Genomic DNA, 19,941 nt, shown 5'->3' with positions numbered 1-19,941 from the left:
AATTCATGCTAATTAAACAAAGATGAATACAAAAGTGGGTTAGGATTTTGGATTCTGACCCATCTCGCTTCGCTCGGTTTGATTACCAATTTAGCAATTAGGTAAGTTTCTAACATTCAATCTTGCTGTATATTCACTGCGGAGGTCAATTCACTCGTATGTTCTGTTCTGTGACGCCGATGAACTGATCAGTCATGTTGTGTTAGCAAACTTAAATCGGTTATTTTCAGTTCGAGAAACAGTTTAGGGCTGATTTACACGGCGCGCGAACTCTCATGCGATTTTAGTTACATTGCGGACTGTTGGTTACATCCAATTCAACCGACCGATCAAAAACCGCAATGTAATGAAACTCGCATGCGAGTTCTCGCATCGTCTATATTAACAAAAAAAATATTAGGTAATACAAACTTCAGTGACTTAGGGCCGATACAGACGGACTACCTACAACCCGACTGCAGCTTGTATGGAAAGTGCACGCCCACTGCACGCCAATTGCAACGTCGGCGTGCAGTTCAACAAAATGACCCAGAACCCTGGCAGTACCTAGTGGAACTCAGGTTTGGTGCAACATAGGCACACGCTGTTTTAGTAGTTCGACACGTCTTGATGAGCACTTGGGACAGCAGTACCAGCACCAGTTGAGCAAACAAATAAACAGATTATCCATCTATCTTACCCCCTTTAGTATCTTTTTAAATATTGATCCCTGCGAAAAGTGTACTACTTAAATCTTTTTTGTACAAAATTTTGTTTAGATTATTATCTTTTAACAACATTTTTTGATATTGGCCACCGTTTATGAGTTATTTACGAAAAACTAAATAAAGGGACCTTAGAAGTGATTATAATTAAATTTCCCGCGTTAATTAATATCTCTTTGAATATTGATTCTAGCGAAAAAATTTTACTGAATCTTTCTTGTAGGCAATTTTATGCAGATTACTTATGTAATAGAACATTATTTGCTATGCGCCACCGTTTAAGAGTTATTTACGAAACCCTAAAAAAAGGGACCTTTAATGTCAAATATCTCACTTCCGGTCAAGATTTCGATCGAGCAACCGGCAAATTCGGATTCAGCGGGGTTTAATTAGGTTAAAAAACCCGGTTGCCAAAAAGTAATATGCTTTGCCAGTAGAAATAGATTTTATGAAAAATATGACCAGTCTATTTTACCTCCTTTTCTACATAGTGCACCATCTACCATAATCTTTCACCGGACCCCATAGAAGTCGGTTTTTTTTTTTCTTTAAAAATATTATTTTTTTAATGAATTTAATGATATGCCTATAATAGGCAAACGAGCAGACGAATCACCTGAGGGTAAGAGATTACCGCCGCTCATGGAAACCTACAACAGCAGAGAGATTGTAAGTGCGTTGCCGGCATTTGAGATGGTTATACGCTGTTTTCTTGAAGGTCGTATTAAATTATTTACACAATAAAACCACCGTCTGTAATAATATTCAATTTATTATCTGAATTATGCCACTATTTACTAATTACGTGATCTTCAAACATATTAATCAGCGTACGACACATACACGAGCACACGAATTACATTTTACACAGATTACACTCCACAAGTACCCCAACTGAATAAATATTAAATAAAGGGTGTTGATAATTGCCAACTGCCCACTACAGAGGGTGCTAGGAATAGGATTCGTCCAACATGCAGTTTATCGACTATGGTTCATGTTTTCCACTATCAGTCAATAACAAAAATACATGTGACTCAATCGTTTGAATGGAACAATTCTATAAATAGATACAAAATAAAATCTTGTACCTACGTCGTAGAAAAAAATTGGTAAGTGTCTTAATCACTTCCCGATTATCTTGTATTTCTTGAAATAAACTAATCATAATATAAGTTTTTGGCAAAAATTTCATTTTTGGTACTTGCTTTTATCGCTGACTGTACTTTTCTTACGACAGACAACTAATACTCATCGAGACAATTCTAAAAACCCCTAACACAATTAGGTTGCGTTGTTTCATCACAGAGTTCCTATGGCCACCTCCTGTCTCCATCATCAGATCAGTTAGACAGTACCATATTATTGTATTGTCATCAGAACTACATACAGTACAGCTGCCAATTTTCATGACGCTACGATCCTTGGAAGATGGTAAATTAGTTACCTTAGGTTCCATATATTACATAGTTACATACAGGTCGAGAGTTCCTATAGCCACCTCCTGTCTCCATCATCAGATCAGTTCGTCAGTACCATATTATTGTATTGTCATCAGAACTACATACAGCTGCCAATTTTCATGACGCTACGATCTTTGGAAGATGGTTAAATTAGTTACCTTAGATTCCATTACATAGTTAGTTACATACAGGTCGACCTAATAAAAGCTTGTTAAAAATAAGTTTTTGGCAAAAATTTCATTTTTGATACAAGCTTTTATCGCCGACTGTACTTTTTTTTCCACAGGCAACTAATACTCATCGAGACAATTCTAAAAACCCCTAACACAATTAAGTTTCGTTGTTTAATCACAGAGTTCCTATGGCCACCTCCGGTCTCCATCATCAGATCAGCTCGATGACACCATAATATTACATTGTCACCCGACTTACGTATGTATGCAAAATTTCAGCTCAATCGGAAACCGGAAAGTGGATCAAATTTAACTTGCAAGATTTGATTACACACACACAGACAGACAGACAACGGTCAGGTGAAACAAATAAGTTTTTGGCAAAAATGACATTTTTGGTATAAGCTTTTATCGCTGGCTGTACTTTTCTTTCCACAGGCAACTAATACTCATCGAGACAATTCTAAAAACCCCAAACACAATTAGGTTTCGTTTTTTTATCACAGAGTTCCTATGGCCACCTCCGGTCTCCATCATCAGATCAGCTCGATGACACCATAATATTGCATTGTCACCCGACTTACGTATGTATGCAAAATTTCAGCTCAATCGGAAACCGGGAAGTGGATCAAATTTAATTTGCAAGATTTGATTACAGACCGACAGACAGAGAACGGTCAGGTAAAACTAAATAAAAGCTTGTAATATATCTGACGCGATTCCTAGTTCCGCGAATCCTTAGTTTTAATATACTTAATTCACTAGAAAACTTTGAAAAATAACGCTAATCTGGCCAGTATTGGCCCAAATCCATATTTTAATATCATATTTTGCAAAATAACTCCGTCTGTCTGTCTGTAACTTCACGATAAATCACGGGCAGAAGCTAGTAGGTACAAACGACAGAAATGTATATTTTAACCATTGAGGTATTATATAAACTAGAGTCGGCATCTCGAACAAAATGTTTCCGCACTTCATAGAAGACCGACCACTGACGAGATGCCGAGATGGCGAGACGTGTACAGAAAATTAAAAAAAAAAAAAAAAAATGCCTTCGTGCGTGTTGCAACAATAGCACAAGAAAATAATAATAAAAGCGATGGAATAACATTTCACCGGTAAGCAATGGAATAACTGTTGATTTACGATAATTTAGTTTATCACGAAACCTCACTTTCGAACATTCGCGGCTGGAAGCCATTTTCTTCGGCGCAACGTAAAAAACCGTACCGTATGTATACGTTGTTGGTTAATTGCACAAATGTTACGAAATATATATTTTTCTCGTTATTTATTGAATATTTTAGTTATAAAGACGTATTTTATAATATATTTATGTTGCATTAACCCTTTACCATGGCGAAGGACTGTATAGATGAATTCCCCATAATTTTTTTTCTCTGGTATTTTTAGTTCCATTCGCGTTTTTCCCCATTTTCTTAATTTTCTATACGTTATTTCTGCCAACAGATAATTTCGTCACACGCATTTTTTTCTACTCGTTATTTTTGCTACTCGCATCTTTACCAATGCAATTTTTCACCAATCTGTTTTATTCACATGCGTATGTTTTACCCGTAGAATATATCTCCACTGGTTTATTTTTGTCACACGTTTTAATATCTAATCTTTTTTTTTCACTAGACGCATTTTTACCATGTTTTAGCATGAATACTAAGCGGGCGGGGTTCGAGCAAAAGCTATCGATTGAAACCCCTACCCTACCTATGTATTATCGACCCCTTTGCCTACGTATGTATTATGATTGTTATGATTTTTATTACTAAGTTATATTGGTTATATTAAAAGGTGATACATTATATTAGTTGTAATTGATCCCACCAAAAACATTTTCATGTAAAGTATTGCAAAAACGAGACCATTATTAGGCTATGTCAAAAAGTTATCAAATATTATGTAAAAGGTAAGCTTCTAAATGTATATAGGTACCTACGCCTTAAACACTAAAAGCCCTAATCCTACACTTTAATGAACTAACGTGTCCCGTCTCGCTACCGTCACTTTTCTATTACGAGTATACAGTAGCAAGGACTGTATAAAGGTAATGTTCCTTGGCAGTAGTAACGAAACGACCGACCAGGCTCTATTATTCACCTGGATATTTTCAATTATTTATCCGTGGAAAGGAAAAGACAAACAGTTCGTTTTATATTTATTATTAAAACGCGGCTAATTATGTATACTTAGGACGAAATAAAACAAAAACTGTACTTTAGCTTTAGGAACTTAAACATGCTATCAGATATAATAATGCTGTTGAAAGCTGGCCTAACTTCGTTCTTATTATAATACAAACATAAAAATTATAATAATATTTTCTAAATGTTAATGTGTGTGTTATAAGTTTTACCATGTTTATCATCACCCATCTATATTTATACCTTGAGTCTGTTCAGACAGAGAAAAGTCGTCCACGACTCTTCTCTTTCCGTACAGACTAATAGTTCTAGTTGTTCTAACGACCCCGCCTGCTTAGTATTCATGTTAAAACATGGTAAAGATGCGTCTAGCGAAAAAAAAGATTAGATATTAAAACGTGTGACAAAAATAAACCAGTGGAGATATATTCTACGGGTAAAGCATACGCATGTGAATAAAACAGATTGGTGAAAAATTGCATTGGTAAAGATGCGAGTAGCAAAAATAACGAGTAGAAAAAAATGCGTGTGACGAAATTATCTGTTGGCAGAAATAACGTATAGAAAATTAAGAAAATGGGGAAAAACGCGAATGGAACTAAAAATACCGGAGAAAAAAAATTTTGGGGAATTCATCTATACAGTCTGGCGAAGGGATATATTCCTCCCACATCTTATATCGGTTACCGTAGTCAGGTTTTAACTCCAAACCTCCTACAAAATATTTTGTCAATCCCTGAAAATAGTATTTTATGATCTTCATTCACAACACGCTTCTGGGTCAAAAAGATCACTGTGTTATGTCTTTCCTGTAGACATACACAAGAGTTAAGGGCTATAAATGTTAATTTTCTTATTTAACCCTTATCCACGTGAAAAGGTCCTCCTTTTATTTAGAGAACTATGATAAAATCATTGCTTACATGCCCACAAGCTGTTAACTATTGCCCACAGGAGAGAAAAATGTACTGTTCGCGCGAACACACTTGTTTTCTTGTCCGTACCATAATGAAAAAAGAATGCAAAAAAAAAACGGTCACCCATCCAAGTACTGACCACGCCCGACGTTGCTTAACTTTGGTGAAAAATCACGTTTGTTGTATGGGAGCCCCATTTAAATCTTTATTTTATTCTGTTTTTAGTATTTGTTGTTATAGCGGCAACAGAAATACATCATCTGTGAAATTTTCAACTGTAGCTATCACGGTTCGTGAGATACAGCCTGGTGACAGACAGACGGACGGACGGACGGACAGCGAAGTCTTAGTAATAGGGTCCCGTTTTACCTTTTGGGTACGGGACCCTAAAAAGGGGTACTTACTTTAATAGGTATTTTATTTTATACTTACTGAAGTCGGTGGCATTTTTTACGTTAATTTTATTAAATTACGAAACCCAGAATTGGGAGCCACGCAAACTCACCTGTCAGTTGGAACCTAAACTTTACAGCGCCCTCTGTGTCGTGCTTTGCGCGTTCATCGTAATCCATAACAGGGACATTCCACGAGACTGTCGCTTACATAACGCAATTCTACTAATACTTCTGGAAATGCTGAGTAAGCGATATTGGGTCAGGTAATATTTCATGACTTGGCTAACAAATTGGCAGTATATTCTCGAGATTCACGTATTTTATTGAGGTAGCTGCCATACAAGGCAAAAGCGTTATGTAAGCGACAGTCTCGTGGAATGCCCCAACAGGCGGCCTACCGCGAACCACGTTCGACGTGTTGCCTCCCTGTCACACTTACGTACGAATTTACAAATGCGACAGAGATGGAACACGTCGAACGTGGTTCGCGGTAGGCCCTCTGATATCCTTAAGCCCCATTTAGACGGATCAAGAACTTCCGATTCTCGTGACATTGCGGTATTTGGTCGATCGACTGAATTCGTTGTACCTACTCTGTAGTTGTTAGCAATGTATCGAATATTGCATGCAGGTTCTGGCGCCGTGTAAACGGGACTTTAGAATCATAATTGACGAAACAAATAGGGTAGACCGAGGCGAATCGGATCACTGGGGAAATCGGATCAAAATAAGCATTTCTGTAAAATTTGAAAGATCACGGTTAGTTACAGCCAGTCAATCAGCGTCCCGCGTTTGCTCTGTTCCTAACGCCATGTCGCCACAATTACTGCCATTGGAAAAGACTCATGCGTCGGTCACGGTGACACTTCCCGATGAGTCGCTCGTACAGGTGTATTGTGATTTTACCGCCGATGTAAACAATGTGCAAATACAGTCCGTGATAAAAGTAAACGCAAAAGGCTAAAGGTTTGTAATTGTTGTTACTTATTGTTAATGACGCATAGTGTTTCCTGATTTGATTTTGTTTTTATTGTATTTAAAGGTATATTTCCGTTACACGAAAATAATTCAAACATATGATATGGGGTTATTCGGATCATCTGATTGGGGGCGATTCGGATCACATTAGAAAACAAGGTTTTTGGACGTTTTTTTGGCTCATTTTATGTTCGCATGTTTTAGATGGTGCGTACGTATAAAAAGAAGAGGTATCAGGGGGAATGATCGGAAGAAAATATGACTACAGCTGCTAATAAGGTTTTAACGAGACCGCTGTCCCTACGTAGAGTCTTTTGTTACCAACAACTAATTTTCTCATATGGGGTGAATCGGATATGTGTGATTTTTCATGTTTTGGTTTGCAAAAGTTTACAGTTTTTGTTTATTTTCATTTAAGTTATTCGATTTTGTTGGTAAATGGCCATTAGCATGTTTTGGATTTATTGTTAATATATATAGTGGCATATAGGAGTGATATTATTTTGCACTTTCTGTAGGTGGCGTGATAAAAAAATTAACTGGAAAGGAGGAATAAAAATAATGGTCAAATGCAACATTAAAGATACCAATGATTGTTGATCTCAATTATTTGACCTTTGTGATTCTTAATCATATGATTAACATTGTTAACCATTATTAATTAAGATTTTATGACAGAATTTTTTTGATCCATTTTACCCCTTAAAATGGGGCGAATCGGATTTTTTACGAGGTTTTGTATTTTATTTTTCATAAATCATATTTAAGTTTTATTTTATGTCTGAACCTTGGATTCCGTTCATTAATAAACAATTTATCCAACTGAATATTAATAAAAACAGTATCACCTTAAAAAAAATATTTATTGACCGTCAAACAAAAAATGATCCGATTCGCCTCGGTCTACCCTACATAAGACAAGTGTCATGAAAGTAACCAAAAATGCGTGTAATGTTGCGGTAACATATTCAAATACATACATTATACTTATGTAACGTTACCCGGTATATGTATCACTTGAATGTAAACCACATCTTAAAGAATTGTATAAAATAAAGTGCAAAAATAAAATTGTATTCGTCGATTGAAATTCGAAATCCAGTAAGTAGTTTAAATGCCGGTACAGCGGCATACATTTTCATTTACAGTTATTATTTAGGCGTTCATAACATTTATGCTATTTACTTTCCAACAGAATACATAAAAATATCAAAATGTTTGTAACCAAAAACTATGTAAGTAAGTACATAAGTATAAAAAATAAAACAAAAAACTCTAAACCTATATAAACGTTCAAGTCTTTAATTGTTTTCATGTTTATTGTTATCAATCTTATGATGATTGTTTCATAGATGAAGGCATACTAAAACGCATATATTAATGCAAAATATTGTAAGCAGATCTGATGTTTGAACCGCTGAAATAGATGGCGGTGTAAGGCACCAAACGTTAAACTGGATTGTTAAAGCTTATCGCTTGTCAATGTACTTTCCTTCCTTTTTTTCCTTTTTATTATTTGTTGTCCACAATGTTTTGCATCATTAACGCCTCTGGTTAAGTTGCTTGATACAAAAAAATACTTACAAGTCACATGTCCCCAGCAGGCGCACAACAAAATAATGTTGAAACTTTTCAATCACATAAGTATCACTTAATTCTAAAGTAGACACACACGACTCTCATACGAAATCCCCATTTCCGAGTATGTACAGCCACTATTTAGCAATAGTATGTTTCACAAAGAGGGCCGCAAAAATTTATGACGCGCTCTTATTGCGCTCCAAATAAAAACGTGTCACATATTTTTGCCACCCTCGTTGTGTAACATACCTGGTGACATAATTGAATCGTACATTAACCCGTCTGTTCCTATCTCTATCGCACGCGCATAATTACTTTGCTGCCCCGCTCGCACAGTAGCATTGACCGCCGGCATCATGGGCGAGACAGCGATATAATTACTCGCGTGCGATAGAGATAGGAACAGACGGGTCAATGTCCGAAATTCTTCGTGCTTAGCGTCTTTACTTTATCAATGATTTTACAGATTAAAACGAAGTTTTTAAAATTTGATTAGGCCTCCAAGTATATTCCACCAATGCAAGCTCCGGTCGGCCTGCACAGACATTTTTTGGCAAACCGTAATCCGGAACCGGACCGGACCGTGTAACCGTGTGTGCTCCGGTAAACCCTGAGCCTGATTGTCTAGACTAGAATGTCTAGATGTAAATACGGAGAACGTTGTTTTCTTTTAGTCGTCATTCATCTTTGACCGTTTAATTTAGTTCAATACTAATGAAATTATGATCATGAAATTTATTAAATTATTATTTTAATTTATAATTTATGAATTGCATTTGATCAGGTTAGAACTTCATAAGATACCTACTAATCCTAATAATATGTGAAGTAAAAATTTAAATGACTAGTCTTGACACGAACATAAAAACTGGATACTCTCATGGTAGCTTAGTTTAGTATGTTAAGTAAACGGTTATTCAGAATAAATTAATCGATTAATATATAACACTAAGCGTCACTTGCACCATGCCACTAGCCGGTTAAACCGTTAACCCAGTGTCAAATTGTACTGGTAACCATGGTAATTCCAGGTTTAACCGGTTAACCCCGAGTTAGTGAGTTGATACTAGTGAAGTGGCCCTAAGTAAGATTATTTATCGATACAAAATCAAACTGGCCTGGTCTATTTGGGTCGATCAACTATTTCTTGTTGTTATTTTGTCCCGTCAGCCAGGAGACAATAGTGACACAGTTTATTAGAAGAACTTTTATACCAACGCGCGGTTTACTAATATGGTAGGTGACCCATTACGGAAAGGGTCTAAAACTACCACAAAAATGCATTTTTGATTCATATAAATGCCATAAAATCAAGTGATCTAGGCGAACGTAATCATGACGAGTGACAGGAAAAAGTTGATTCACCCTTTTAGTAAAACGTAGAAATGCACATTTGGAAATCGAGATTGCTATTGTATTAAGTATAATTAAAATTACATACCTACTCTTTGATATCGAATTTAGTAGCAGAAATATAAAATGAGATTTTTACCTATAATTTATCAATAAATTACGAGATCCATGTATAGGTGCTTGCCAATAATATGCCTAAACATAATATTTACATCATTATTTGAATTTCATTTCCTATCCTTATTAAAATATGTGTTCTTGTCAATTCGATACACATGGCGCGTTCTAATCTTGCTAGCATTTGCGCAAAAATTAATAAGAATTGTATTCAATCAAGATAGTTGTGCCTCTTACACCTCAATCAGCTAACATTTATGGTGATTTACAATTTTCGTTAAGGTGGTTCGCTTTCCATACAAAAAACAATTGCGTTATATTAAGTAATTGGTAGTAGTCACCTGCAATAATATGTTACTCTTCGAAGACCGCAAAAATATGTGACACGCTTTTATGGCTCTACAATTAAGATCTAGTCAGATATTTTTGCGGCCCTCGTTGTCTAACATATTATTGCAGGTGACTGTACAATCAGCAACACTAACAACTGTCCAATGGTGGACTTAGGCCTTTTGTAATAAGGTTTACGAACTGCCAGTTTACAGTGTGAGCAATGGTACATGGGGTCAATGTGACCACATATTCTCTAAGGTGTAGAAAGTAAGTAGTTAAAATCAGAATTTCATCTTTATCCTTGTGTTGCGGTAGTTTCAAAACTGCTCGGGCCCGAGGGGCCTTTCCACAGCTGACATGTGAAAAATGTCAATGATATCGGTGAACTACATAGTTTATGCTAATGTGAAGTGAACATGCGCATCAGTTTGCGATAGCGAGCCTATGACCAATATAAATAACAACAACCAACAATCGTACCTATGGATAATTATCTGAAATAAATTGATGGCAGTGGCGGATTTGCCCTAAGGCCAAGTAGGCCCGGGCCTAGGGCGGCAAGATATAAGGGGCGGCAAATTGTGACAAAAAATTCGCTGATGATAACAAGAAATTACTCAAAATGTCGTCAATATAATGGGTGATGAGAAAGGGGCGGCTACAGGGCCTGGGGCCTAGGGCGGCAAAGACTACAAATCCGCCACTGATTGATTGAATTGAATTGAATAAACAAACACATAATATTTGCATACAACCAAATCGGAGTAGATTGGCTCTTTTGTCGTGACCTGAGTATTATGTATAGAAACATGATTATTTACTAGGAAAAGCGGGAGACCTATTTTTTTATGTAAATTGATCAATCGGCTAACAATACACCGTGAGCTGGAGATACCCAACAGATTTTAAAGTATTCATGACCGCATTTAGATACTAAAATGTCATACAAAGTTTACTGAAATCGCCCGATTTGTTTTAGAGATAATGACAATTCTTGCGAAAATTTGTTTCTGTAATAACTTAGTGAAAACGCCTTTTTGGCTGCGACTTGGTTTAGACATAGGTACCTATTGGCTGACAATAAAGTTTTAAAGGAAACTCGCAGTTTTTATTTGTAAATAAAAAAAATAATTTATTTATTCCTTGTAATGTTATTTTTTTTCGCCACGATGTTAAAATAAATAACGTGTCGTGTGCAGAAAACGCAAAAAAAAAAATTTTGGCCGAATTTGACCAAATCTCATATGTGTAATAACATTCTTTGCTCTTTATGACCTCAGAAATGCGTGGTCAAAATCTGTCGCGTTTCTCCACCCCACGGTGTATAGTCTACAGAACATTTAAATATTATATGTAATTTATAAGTTTTATAACTGATTAGATTAGAGTGTTGACATGACTGAGTGTGAGGAACGTGTCTTTATTTATTTGCCTTCAGTTAGTATACGTACAACACTACAGTGCACGTGGCTACCCAACATATACACATGTCGTGTCAACGCGTGCAGGCGACATTCAATGGTGTAAATGAAATGGTTGATTAATAATTTATCATTACCTTCATAATAATCTTATTAGGTAGTAAGTACCTGTATCGAAAATTAATAGCACATTACTACAGAGATTGACGGCCAAGTGACAAGCGATATAGTTATAGCCTACTTGGCCGAATACGAGACTGGAAATCCCTTTTTAGGTAAAGGTAGACACAGTACTTTCCTGAAAAAATGTGCGGGAAATATTTAAATACAATATAGGTAACTTAAATTAGTTAAATTAATAACAATTAGGTACTAATACCACTGTCGTCCAGTTTTTAACGTTGATTATCAACGAGCCTTTTTGATTTGTACTCGTTACATTTATTATGTTGCTTAGATATACTTAATTCTTTTTCTATATTAGATACTAATTATAATTTGAAAAATATTTATACATATTTTACTGGAACTTGAACTTAGACCATAGTTGTAAGTTGTGGACTAAAGTTACCGGATTTTACGGTACCTTATCAATTTATCACGAACATACATTAGGACATTATTGACAATATTTCCGCGCATGTATGAGAAAAAAGTTTAATGGGTGTTCACAAACATAAATACCTACTATAAATAAATATTCTGTAATGTATGGTGTCGGTTATAAAAACTGTCACGTACAAACAATTGTGCCTACAGCATGAGCGGAAGGTCGAGAACACTAATAAACAGTACTTAATTGGTTCCAATGCCCCTCTTTCACAAGGACGTCACGCGTAAATACCACGCCAGTATATTAATGTATTGAATGTGATACGTACATATTTTAGATACCTAAGTATCTATTCAATTTTCAAACTGAAAGCAAAGAAATCGCTTATACAACATCTTTTAGTATCTATATAACTTGCCATATAGGTATGCAAGGCATACGAGTAGGTACCTAGTTTACCTACAACACTGTTTTGTAAACTATTATAAATGTGCATTCCATTACATTTTTATATACGAAATTTGATAAACGATGTGCTGTTTATTTACATGTTAAATGTGAAATATATTAAGGTACGTGAGTAGGTACATATGTAATTATGTTGTGTTTTCATAATAACATCACAAAACGATCAGAATTGTAGATAAAATAATATACATATCTTTTACCAAACACACACTTATGTTTTAGAACATAACTCGGTCATTCTCTATGTAATTACCTATTCTACCACAAATAAGATTAATTTTATTCGAATTTATTTGTTTCAAATATTAAGTACACGGTGCGTAATTTATAAATACCTAGTTAGGTATAAAATGTGTGGAAACTCAACTTTACCTTAGTTATAAGTTTCCAGTTGAGTGATTTGCTTTAAAACAGCAACAAGAATTCTACTCAAATACGAACACAAATTATGATGAAAGTTAACCTAGGTACTTAATCATAATTATATATCAATACTAGATAGGTAGGTGACACACGCATTAATCTATTAACATCCATTACCATGGTGCCATCTTATCACAAGATATTTAGGTATCTATTCATTTCAGACTTATGTACAGATAGTGAAATTATTTCGTGGAACTAACAATCATTCAATCATATAACCAATTGTATACCTATAATAGCTTTTTATTACACGTATATCAAGTTGAGTTGAAATGTATACCTACCTATTTTTGCTCAGAAGTGACTAGGCAAATATAGGTAGGTTATAAATATAAGTATTTGGGCTATTATAATAGCTTGATAATAAAGAAAATATCAGTCACTTGCTTAATTTAGAAACTAACAATACATCATTTTCTGCACATTCCAATTTTCCATTTATCAACACGCAATCTCATCAACACACTCGAGTTTAAGTGCAAAATGATTTCACTAAAGTATTTTGTGCACACGCTTACCTCAGTAACAAAACCTAACTATGTGATACGAAACACTGGAGAATCACACGGTCACCGGGACCTTTACCTCCTTGTTTACAATATAAAATTTATGCTTTTTGCCCAAAACCCCCCATATGACAGCAATATTCTCAATAATAATATTAAGTGGTATAGTGGCCAGAGCACCGACCACAAACATGATACATCTGATAGGACCATATCTATTTAAAGGAAAGGATTTAATTACCCCGAAGATGTACATGTAAATATTTACAGCGCCTATAAATCCGCATATTAAATCCAAAAACTGGGGGCCATGGATCGGGCACAGAGCGGCTAAAAATACATTACTAGTTGACAACGGCAGTGTCACCCAAGAATAACATGATATTGCTAGAAAAATCTTATTAAGTACGGGTATTTGCTTAGTATGAACTACTAAAAGAATACCTTGAATCCATCTTTTTCTCTGCTGCATAAAGTCCCACAATGTAAACGGAGATTTCTCCCACATTTCACCTTCTATAAAATTAAATGAGTACCCTTCCATGTACGCTTTCATGGCGAAGTAGCAGTCCTCAGCCACGGATCCATCCAAACCATTGTCGAATGACACTCTCTTTTCTGCACCCATCTAGAAACATAGTAAATGGCTATCAACAAACAAACTGAAACAACATATCATGTACATACAAAACCCACCCTTGTGACCCTTTCATTGACTGACAGATGTAGTGCATAAATATTTTCCATCGCATTTTCACGGAAACTTCCTAACGTGTACTGCTGTTAGTCTCGGTACAAAAAGTACTGACATTAGACTGAACTAGCATGACAAATACGAACGTTTCCGAGAAAATACGATGAAAAACAATTATGCACTACTTTTGTACAGCATTACCGACTTATCGAAGTGCAAACATAAAAACAATCTATGTACTTTATATGCCTACCGCGAACAGATGTAATGCATAATCTTCTACCATCTTATTTTCAAGGAAACACAGGAACATGTTTATAAATGCTATATCAGTCAGTCTTAGTACAAAAAGTTGACTGAAGTAGCATGACAAACACGAACGTTTCCGAGAAAATACGATGGCAAAGGATTATGCACTACATCTGTATAATAATGATAATACCACTACGCAAACTAAACAAATTCTAATAGGTATGTACTAGCAGAGTAGCACTGACTAATCCATCGGAATTTATTTATGGCATACCGCGATTTCGTATATCGTTTTGTTAGGGTAGAATTATTCTTCCGTTTAAGGTTCCTTAGACAACTAAGAACCCTTAAGGATGGCTCACGCTAGACCGGGCCGTACCCGGGCCGAGGCGTCCGACATGTCATTTTCTATGACGGCCACAGACCAACCCCTATAGACCGAGCTTATAGGACGACTCGCGGTCACCGCCCGTATGGTGTATAGGTCAAATATAAGATTGTTCGCGCGCCGCTCCGATCAGTTGCGCCCAAGGTTACGACCTGTTAGCAGTGTGCACGAGTCTAAGAAAATATATCGTAAACTATTGAATTCATTGGGAAATCATGGGATATTGCAGCGTAAAATGGTGTGGCAAGTCATCTAAGACTTCTACTTACAAAAAAGATGGAATAACATCCCACAGGAAAGCGAAATTCATTATTTCATTGAATAATGTTTCTTGTCCGCGGGGTTCATTTTATACTGGTCAGTAAGCAGAGGCGAAGTATGTCCGTCCCTTTTCGTCAACTTGAAAATGCAATGCGCTATCCCTTTCCCTTTCGACTAGTGATGTGACGATGATGGTTTTTCAGTTGCGGAAACTTCGTGCTTCGTCATACCGTATTGTACCATTTTAGACATAATATATAGGTAACATGTTGTGTGAGTGTTTTTAGAATCCTCTAGGCCAGCGGAGCAGTTAGGCCACATGTCACGAGATGGACCTGATGATGAACTTCAAAGAAGTGCGAGGGAACTCGGTGTTGGTTTGTGATAGAAATATGTTGTATGGGTTATTTAGAATCCTCTAGGTGAGCAGTTAGGTCTCATGTCACGAGATGGACCTGATGATGAACTTCAACGAAGTTCGAGGGAACTCGGTGTTGGTTTGTGATCATCATCTCCTAGCCGTTTTCGGCTACAGCGACTGCTTTGCTACAGCTGAGAGCGTCGCTGGTGCGCTCTCAGGTGACTGACGTAGCCAATCTTTGCAGCAAATGTGCGGCCACATTCGCTGCATGTCAGCACCCCTCCGACGTAATTATACGTGATGGCCACAGGTGGTCTGGCCTTTAGCTCGTCACGCTTAACGTCGAGCTCTGTGCGTCGCCTGGCTTCAAATTCACGCACCTGCGTCTGCACAATATGTCTCCACTGTGGACGGTCACCAGCTAGTGTCTCCCATGTTAATGGCTGTATATGAGCTCTTTTCATATGCCGCTTCAACACATCTTTGAACCGCAGAAACTGGCCGCCTTGCTTTCGCTTACCAGTTTGCAGTTCGCTGTAGAAGATGCGTTTCGCGACTCGGTCTTGGGACATGCGGGAGACGTGACCGCTCCATCGTAGCTGTCGTCTCATTAGGTAGGCCTCTATTCCGGCGACATCAGCACGTCTAAGGATCTCCGTGTTCCGAACACGGTCGGACCAGTGGACGCCCATAATGTCGCGGAGGCATCTTAGGTGGAATCCGTCCAATGAGCGAATATGCTTCCGATATACGCACCACGTTTCTGAGGCATAGAGGAGATTTGGCAGGACAATAGCCATGTATACAGCAACCTTTGTAGAGAGCTTTATGTGATGTGATGAACTTCAAAGAAGTGCGAGGGAACTCGGTGTTGGTTTGTGATAGACATATGTTGTATGGGTTATTTAGAATCCTCTAGGTGAGCAGTTAGGTCTCATGTCACGAGATGGACCTGATGATGAACTTCAAAGAAGTGCGAGGGAACTCGGTGTTGGTTTGTGATAGACATATGTTGTATGGGTTATTTAGAATCCTCTAGGTGAGCAGTTAGGTCTCATGTCACGAGATGGACCTGATGATGAACTCCAAAGAAGTGCGAGGGAACTCGGTGTTGGTTTGTGATAGACATATGTTGTATGGGTTTTTTAGAATCCTCTAGGTAAGCAGTTAGGTCTCATGTCACGAGATGGACCTGATGATGAACTTCAAAGAAGTGCGAGGGAACTCGGTGTTGGTTTGTGATAGACATATGTTGTATGGGTTTTTTAGAATCCTCTAGGTGAGCAGTTAGGTCTCATGTCACGAGATGGACCTGATGATGAACTCCAAAGAAGTGCGAGGGACCTATGACCTTAATAAAACGGACAAAAGAAAATAATTGTATGAGATTTTGGCGACACTTTTTTCTCGTATCGAAAGAGATTGCGATTCTGAGTGGAAATAATATAAAAATTCTAAACTTTAAAATTCAAGTTCTGGGTACTTTAAACAGAAATGCCCTAATATGTTAAGTAAAAATTTCAGGTACATTGTTAAATTACTTAATGAAATATTAAATTAATCAATTAGTATAATTATTAAGTAAGTTTACTCTAAGTATACTAAATTGGTAACAATTTTACCACAATAAATTCGATGTCACTGGTAGCAGTACCCACTACCTGTTATGAACATGTCCCATCCCTACATTTACACGTGTCAGGCCGCCATGTTTAAAACGACCAATCGCAACGCCGTGAGCACCCCTCCCGCACCTCACAGTTTGGTGATTTGCGTCGGGAACAAAATGGCCAATATTAGGTTTCTAGAGGCGGTGTTCTGTGATGACACTGATGACGGCTGATCGGTGATCACGTGGCGCTTTCCATAGAAATCGACGCACCGGAAGCACCGGCCTGGTCTAGCGTGAGTCAACCTTTGCAGTTTAGCCATACCCATCTATCTGTTTGTATCATAGGAAATAATGGCGTAATCAGGGGCATACGAAAGATAAAATAATGAGATTAGTTGTAAAAACCAATAATTCTAGTAAAGATTATATACTTAGTTGTAGTTAATCATTACGCCTACAGAAATCAAAGCAACTGCAAGGTTGGTTGTTTAGAATTTTTTAGTTAAAGTAAGAATATAAAATTGTTGTCTCCCGTTAAACAATTATAAAATAAATAGGTACCTAGTTAATAAATTTTCTTGCAGTAGTTGTGATAAGCACTTTGTAATGACTAATGGCGTTATTCATAAACACGTTACTGGCCTGAATTGTTTGTCTTTATCTGTCATTTTGACTATAAGTATGTAACAATTTTTGAATCTATTTTGAATAAAAATATTATGAATATTATGACTTATATATTTGTAAGAAAGGGATAAAACTAAATTTAACTAAATCAGACCCATAAAGTTTTATGAATAAGGGGATTAGCGAGTGCAATGGATGGACTCATATCTTCAAAATAACTTGTCCATGTTTTGCTCAGTTTCTAGCCTATTCAAAAATGTACTATTTTTTATCTTCGCCTATAATTAAACTATTTACACAAAATGTTTCCTTGTCAGCATGATTCACTTTCCTGCCCAATACATGTTTATTTCACTGGATCATTCTAAATTATCTTAACAGAGTTTTATGGTAGAAATGTATTAAAATACACCACCCTACTGACCAAGATACCTCCTTTAAAAGGCAAACAACTTAAATACACCTATATCCATAGTGGCCCTGACCCATGCCTGGCAAAAGGAAACATGGTCACCCTAAATTTACTTGGTGAATTAGGTGAGTATAGAGTTAGGTGTATTGGGGATGAGTAGGAAGAGGTTACCCAAACTGCCCTGGAGGGTCAATGAAAGAATATGATGATGATGTAAGCCCTACACCCCAACAGCGGGTAACAGGATGAAAAGAAGTAGAAATGAACTGAAATATACATACCTGTGTAACTACATAGGAGCCTTTCCAACTGAACAGAGGCTTGTGGAACCAATAAAACTGAAACCTCAGCTTGCCCATGTCATCCGCCACTCGGAAGCTATCCGCCAGGGTGGTCAGCCAGTTGACCACTTGCTCATTAGCATATGTGATTAGGCCTTGGCCAAACTGGTGCTGTCCATCTTGCACAAAATTCAAAATACCCCGAACAGAGTTCTCAGTCAATAGAGTCTCTTCATCTAAATGCACTATCCAATCAGTCTCTGCCAATATATTGACATTGTCTTCTAAACAATACTGGAGTGCCCTAGACTTGAACAGAGCACCGCTCTTTGTCTGGTATTCAGATGGCACCACCACTTCTCTTACTCTTCTATGCTTTGACAGATTCAAAGCTTTATCAGTGACAACTTCTATCATAAAGTTCTCCATTCCAACATCAATGCAAGTGTTCATGTTTCTTGAAACATTAGTCTTCACCAGTTTTGGAAAGTCACCTCTAGTCACGACTCTGACGCAGATGAAGGGTGCCAGTAATGGGGAACCTTTTAGTTTTACCTTTCCCGGAAAGGCGTTGAAAAATATTAATCCAGCAAAATTGCACAGCACCTGAGGTATTGTCAGCAAGGTACATAACCTGAGGAGGTAAAGGAGGCTTGCCCCATAAAACCCGTAAGTCTCCCAGGGATCCGGAATAGCATTTTTCTCTTCATTTAAATCAATGGCACCAGCAAATACGAGGAACAGAAATATGAAGGAAAAATAAAAAATACAGTGCAGTAAATGTTTGACTCGTCCTCGTAACATTCTGAAACAATTAAACAAAAAGGAAATTACCGCAATTGTGTACATCAACCCCCCCGGGTTTGCTCAAATCATCATTCCAAAAAGGAAGTTGGTGGAAATGTTTTTCGAGCCTAGCGTTAGAGGAAGTACAAAATCCATTATCCTTGTGTTTTTTCAATAACTTACCTACGTCCGTTGGTTAACATAACACAACCGACCCGTACGTAACCACACCGAAACACACGCCCCTATATACTATATAACTATACACAATCTGACAAACAAGCTGAGCGATCTGTCAATATAGACAATTGATTCCGCAGTGTCGCCAGTGTCACTTCGTCTATAATTTTTACATTTTAAAGCCGTTATAGACGGGCGTACCGGACCCCGCGACCGTGGTCCGAAAGTAGATCTATTTCGCTTGCACTGGCTCGCACTTATAATACTGCGTCCTTGAAAGCCGTAACAGACTACTACACTGCACCGCAACCTTGGTGCGCCGCACCCATAATGCCGGCTACACACGTAACTATAAATCGTAGCGATTAAACTGTGCATTCTGACTGTGCAGATAAATCGAACGTTCCTAGTGCCTCCACACGCCTCCGATATCGGCGTCGATCGTCAGTTCTTCGCAGAAGCTCACGCAAGAAACATGTTATCCAATGTTTCTTAAATTTTCTAATGTTCCGCGCAACTTTCTTATTTTTTTTCTGT

At 37.2% G+C, this 19,941-nt stretch overlaps 1 protein-coding gene across 1 annotated transcript; it reads right to left on the bottom strand.

Moving 5' to 3' along the window:
• Nucleotides 1-8,992: 8,992 nt before the first annotated feature.
• Nucleotides 8,993-19,512, bottom strand: LOC134806831 (beta-1,4-mannosyltransferase egh). Its single transcript, XM_063780225.1, has 3 exons — nt 19,408-19,512; nt 18,439-19,243; nt 8,993-14,178 (listed from the first exon to the last, which is right to left on the bottom strand). Exons 1-3 carry the CDS (start codon nt 19,425-19,427, stop codon nt 13,606-13,608), a joined length of 1,398 nt encoding a protein of 465 aa, XP_063636295.1. The 5' UTR covers nt 19,428-19,512; the 3' UTR covers nt 8,993-13,605.
• Nucleotides 19,513-19,941: the final 429 nt, after the last annotated feature.

Source organism: Cydia splendana, chromosome 3 (assembly GCF_910591565.1).
Source record: "Cydia splendana chromosome 3, ilCydSple1.2, whole genome shotgun sequence".
NCBI classification, from domain to species: domain Eukaryota; kingdom Metazoa; phylum Arthropoda; class Insecta; order Lepidoptera; family Tortricidae; genus Cydia; species Cydia splendana.
This window is presented reverse-complemented; position numbering and strand designations above follow the sequence as displayed.